Source organism: Octodon degus, unplaced genomic scaffold (assembly GCF_000260255.1).
Source record: "Octodon degus isolate 3935 unplaced genomic scaffold, OctDeg1.0 scaffold00123, whole genome shotgun sequence".
Classification (NCBI taxonomy): domain Eukaryota; kingdom Metazoa; phylum Chordata; class Mammalia; order Rodentia; family Octodontidae; genus Octodon; species Octodon degus.
The window spans coordinates 4,208,589-4,214,241 of record NW_004524699.1 but is presented as its reverse complement, the minus strand read 5'-3'; the positions used below and the strand labels follow the sequence as shown (position 1 = coordinate 4,214,241).

The 5,653-nt window shown below is 44.4% G+C and overlaps 1 protein-coding gene across 7 annotated transcripts in view; it reads right to left on the bottom strand.

Annotated features, from left to right (window-relative positions):
- The window catches only part of Setx (senataxin), a 74,045-nt gene that overhangs the window by 24,588 nt on the left and 43,804 nt on the right, over positions 1–5,653 (bottom strand). For all 7 annotated transcript variants that reach the window (XM_023700261.1, XM_023700260.1, XM_023700263.1 and 4 more), the window contains 4 exons: positions 5,326–5,499; positions 3,602–3,834; positions 1,984–2,151; positions 1,317–1,473 (listed from right to left, as the gene is read on the bottom strand). In XM_023700261.1, coding sequence (XP_023556029.1) covers positions 1,317–1,473; positions 1,984–2,151; positions 3,602–3,834; positions 5,326–5,499 — 732 coding nt within the window. The remainder of the gene's footprint in view (positions 1–1,316; positions 1,474–1,983; positions 2,152–3,601; positions 3,835–5,325; positions 5,500–5,653) is intronic.

The following is a 5,653-nucleotide window of genomic DNA, read 5'->3' as shown; positions in this document are numbered from 1 at the left end:
TTAAAAAAAAAAAAAGAAATAAAAGAATCCCTATTATTTGCAACTGCATCTAATCCTAATGGGCAAAAGGCAGTATCAGGTATCCTCAGGAGAAACCCAATTTGTAGGGAAAACAAGACATCTATGAATTGGGAAAGCAGCACAAGCTGAAATAGTACCACTCAAAATGAGTGACACTCCCCAGGCCTGCCATGCCAGCCCCACCCCCGGGGCACGCTGAGATGGCCATTGAGACTGAGGGTGGGGGTGTGCGCCTATAATCCCAGCTTTTGGGAGGTTGTAAACAGACGGGAGCACTACGAGTCTGATCTAGCAGTGAGACCCTGAGCACCCTGTAGACTCTGCCCTACAAAATACACACACAAAAAAAAAAGAGAGAGAGAGAGTGATACGAGCAAGTGCTAAGTAAGCAGATACAATGTCACCTCTGCTCTCAAGTTCCTGAGGCACCCCGGCATGCTGACCACTATTACACGGCTCCCGCTGAAGACACTGCTCCTGTCCAACATCTCTGCACTTCAGCTTCCCGACGTGTGACACACAGACGGCAGGGTTATCTAACGCCAAGCTCACAGAGCTCTTCTAAGGATCAACCACACATAGCAAGCACGCAGTAACTGCGAACAGGGATTATCTGCACAGCGCTCACCAAGCGCAAACCTTATCTTTCACCAGACCCCACGGCTCGGGCCTTTCGGTCAATAAGCAGCTGCCCTCAACGGAGTGCCAGGCAGCGCTTGGGCATGGGGCACTGGGGGAAGCACGGAGACGTGATCAGAAGCCTGCCTGCACGGATGCCAGGGGAGGCCTGCTGCGCTGTCCCAGGCTCTCTTGCCCCACTCCTTCTTCCTCCTTCCTCCCATTATGTGGCTAATTCCTAAGTGCTTTTCAGGTTTCAACTGGGTCATCATTTCCTACAAAAGCCCTACCTAGCCTGCACACGACTAGCTCACAGGTCCCCTCCCACTGTATCAGTGGCCTTTTCCCGTTACACTGTCACTCTGAAGCGTTCAGTGTTGAAACCTCAGTGTTTGGTGCAATGCCTGGCACAGGATAAGTGCACAGTAAAATGCTGCTGAGGGGTCAACGTGTACATGAGGGCACCAACCCAGCAGACTGGCTTCTTACCACCAGCATTCAAAGCGCCCAACACTTACTAAACACTGAAACAAAAACAAATTAAAGGGGCCGGGGAGATGGCTCAGCGGAATAAGCACTTCCCTGGCAAGTGCAAGGGCTTGAGTTCAGTCCCTGGTTCCGCCAAAACAAAAACAAAACAAACAAAAAAACACAAATTAAAGACCCACGTTTCATACCCAAAGGATTCTTCTTGTCTTTACATTTTTCTTTGAATTCGATGATAATTTTTTTCATAAGTTCATCAACAGCTGCATTGGAAGGAGCACACACAAGGACACGGTTTTGTTTGATCTTGGCATTGGAGTTTTCATCTGAATGCCCCCCTCTTTGGTTCTATAGTTTGCCACATACCAAATAAAAAACATAACAAAAATATTGATGAGCTCCCATTACACAGTTTTAAAGTTTTCTTCTACTTCCATGTATGTCAGAAAATTCTTGTAATGCAGTTTAAAATACTGTAAAAACATCTACATCTTTCTCTGACACTGAAATTACTCTAACGTGTCAAAGTAAGGGTCTGCATCTCACTTTGCCATCTACGGTCCTCCCTTTCACCAACACGCAGTCTGACCAACACCCAGCTCCAGTCAAAGTGGATTTCTGCATTAGCTGTGACCTGTCATGGAAGCTGAACCCACCACATCCTACTCCAGGAGGTTTGCTTCACACCAGACAGTATTTCCTGACCTTCTGACTACTCGCACTTCATCTCTGCCACTCCTTTCCGATATAGTTTCAAAAATATGAAGGGAAAAGGCCCTTAACTATTACAGGCCAGTTTGCTCCAGAGGAGCAAAGCCACATGCCCTCGTAGAGCACCAGCGTCCTCCTCATACCCACCTCTGTCAGTAAGCGGAACAGGAGGCCAACGATGGTTTTTGATTTGCCCGTTCCAGGTGGTCCATGAATCAGACAGATTTTGGCAACTGACGGTGGGTGTTTAACCATGGCATAAGCTGTCTCTATCGCCTTTTTTTGCTCTTCATTGTAATCTTTTAGGTAGGCAATCTATATAAAAAGACATTTGTGAGAACAAGTTTTTTTCTGTAGTGATACATGAAAATCATCTGAATTTCACCCAAGGTGTATTACACAAAAAAGCTTAGCTATGCACACACAGGCAAGACCTCAAATGACTAACTTTAAGAACCACTTCCATTACTGGAAAGAAAGCTAGTCTCAGGAAGGTGCAGCAGGAGAATCACAACAAGTTTGAGGTCAGCCTGAGCTACAAGGTGAGTTCAAGACCAACCTGCGCTATCTAGTGAGATCCTGTCTCAAAACAATAAAAAAGGAAAGAAAGCTACTTACTGATTATTAGCGTCTATAGTCTTCAGCCCACTTACAAATACACAACTACATTTTTGTGATTCTTACAAAGATGACCACAATAAATTTCACTTACTAATCTATACTTTCCTTCAGTTATTCCTTGTGGGTTTTTTCCATTTAATAAATTCTCTCTTTAGGGACTGGTAAGATGGCTCAGTGGTCTAAAGCACCTACTTAGAACAAGCTTGGCAAAGCACAGGGACCACGGTTCAATCCCCCAGCACCACATGCCAGCCAGCCCCGCCCCCTGGTGGGCTGAGCTGGCCACACACACACACACACACACACACACACAAATAAAATAAAAATAAATAAATAAATTCTCTCTTTAGACTGTAAGGGTATTCATGAGTCTTTTCTCACATATGTGGAAAAAGCATGGATTCCAGGATCAGATTTTTACTTTTAAGCTATGTCACTGTAAACCCTCATTTTTCTGAGTCTCAACTTCTGTCATTTATTAAATTTCAGGTTCCTTAAAAGCTAAGATCTTACCAAGATAAGGCAAAATGAAAGCCCTGTAACAAAGGATTCAAAACTTTTACTCCCCAAGCGCACTTCTCTGTGTCTACTTCCCGGAATCCATGCACTGCTCTTATGGTATAAAATACATGTTCACACAAGGGGACAGCTTTCTCTCTGTGGCAAAACCAGCCAACTCCACAACAGCCATTCAAATGTAAAAAAATTCATGAAACCTGAGACTCACACTCCTGAATTCTCATCACCTAAAAACACTGAAACAGGACGCTGACCTAACATCTTTTTTTTTTTTCTTTTTTTGTGGAATCGGGGATCGAACTCAGACCCTTGAGCTTGCCAGGCAAGTGCTTATTCTACTGAGCCATCTCCCTGGCCCCTTGACCTAACATCTTAATGGCATTCTTCCAACACGCCAGCGTGCTGTCAGCTCTTTTTCATCCTGTTTCTTTTCTTGAGATAAGCTGAGCAACTTCATCATATACTCTGCAATAGCAATGAAAACTAAAACCTAAGCACGCTACTGCACTTGCATGATGAACACTGTGGTTGTAGATGATCTGAAGTATGTAGCATCTAAAACTATGATACTTCAGGATCTTAACAGTTTTCTGACTTTCCTGGGTATTACATAACCAGTACTCACAAGTCTCTCAGATGTTGTGGTTAGTAAATCTTTGGTACAGAAATCCATGGGGTTTGGGTTCAGGATAGCTCTGGCCAGCTGGTTCCGGCCACTCAACAAAGACATGGCTTTCAGCTTCCTTTGTGTAGTTACCAGAGAACTGATTACAATGCATTTCATAACTTCATTTAAATTGGCTGGAAAATTATCTTCAGTCTGAATGGAAAGGGAACACTCAGATTTTCCATTACACACTATGATCAAGAAGGAGAAAAAATAATTTCAGTTATTACTGAGTAATATTGTTCTGTTGAAGTTATTCAAAATTAGGTACTTTGTATGATATAGTATTTAAATAAATTACTCAGGCAATGCTCTTGTTCTCGACGGTTTCTAGAGGAGGGAGGAGGACACCAAATAAACACATCTGATGGCGCTAAGTGTGGAGAGACGAGCAGGGAGGTGTGGTGGTGCAGGCTGGGCAGGGAAGGGCTGACTCCATAGACGACAGCAAGTGGACTGAGGAGAGTCGAACTGAGGACAGTCCGCCCGCACTAAGGGGCAAAGAGTGAGGAGGGTGTAGGGAGGCTGATGAAGAGGGGAGAAGAGTACTAGGTGAGCTAGAGATTAAAAGGAGACTACTGTATTTTACAGAGCTCTGCCGACCACAGTAATGACTCTGAATCCTATCCAAACACAGCTAGGTAGGTATCTACAGAGTGAGTTCTCAGAAGGGAAGTAATGTGTTCTACCTCAAATTAAAACAAGTAACTTTCACTGTAAAGCACTGGAATGGGAAAGCACAGACACAAGGCTACTGCAGCAATTGAGATAAAAATTAATGGCACATTGGAGCAGGACGTAATAGCAGGCGAGGACTACATTTTGGAAATATGTATTACAAAGAAATTTCCCAGAGCCAAAGGCAATCCTTCCCTGCTGCAATTCTTTTAAAAGTTCTCTGCACGAAATTTAGCTCTGATCACACTAACTGGAGAAGTCTCTCATATAGTCTAAGGAGGGTTATTGTTACTTTTTAAGATATGATGCAAAAAAGAACAAAGAACTCCACTATTTTCTTCCCATAACGAAGAATAAGAAATTTGTCAATGTCAAAAAGCCAATTTGGCATGAAATAAACAATGGTGACTCTGCAATCAAAAAGACTGTGACATGGGCCTACAATCCCAGACACATGAGGAGCTGTGACAGGAGGGTTGCGAGTTCAAGCCCAGCCTGGCAAAGAGAGCACCCTAGTAAGACCCAGTCTCAAAATAAAAAAATAAAAAGGACTGGCTCAATGCAAAGGCCCTGGGTTCAATCCTCATTACTGAGAAAAAACCCAGCTGACTTCCAAATGGTCTGTGCGGTGACAACACAGCAGCATCTTAAATGGAGGAGCTGAAGTCCTGACAAACTGGAACGGCACTCTGAATGGCAGCAGCAGCAAATGCCTGCTCTGTACATGTGCAGCCAACACAAAGCTAGGAGAGCACAGCAGAGAATGGGAAGACAAGGCCTCGGCAGCGGCCGCGGCAGCAGCTCGGAGCCGGAACTGACTGGCCCCACAATTCTGAAGACGACATCCATGTCTGTGTTCCTGTGGTCATGAATGCGGAGTTCACAAACACAAAATTTTGCCACACATTTATTTGTGAACCAAATCATTCGCAAACAGAAGCGGCCGTGAGCCAGGTTCCACTGTAGCTGACAGACGCCTTCTCAGTGCCTCGTTATCTACTTACTGACTGACGTGCGGCGAAACCTGTGAACGTAACCACAGTGATACTCGGAGAGCTCCTGAGTGCTGCGTCTGTCTCTATCGCTCTTCCCTCCATTCAGCCGCTCAGGCACCAAAAACACCAAATCATTCTCTTTTGGATGAAGCTGTTTAGCCAGTTCACATTCCTTCAGATACACTACAAAACAAGAAGTCAGTGTTTATAGAACTCTAACAGAATTATTTTATATTTTTTTAAATTTTTTTTAAAAATTGTGTGTGTGTGTGTGTGTGTGTGTGTGTGTGTGTGGCCAGCTCAGCCCACCAGGGGGCAGGGCTGGCTGGCATGTGGT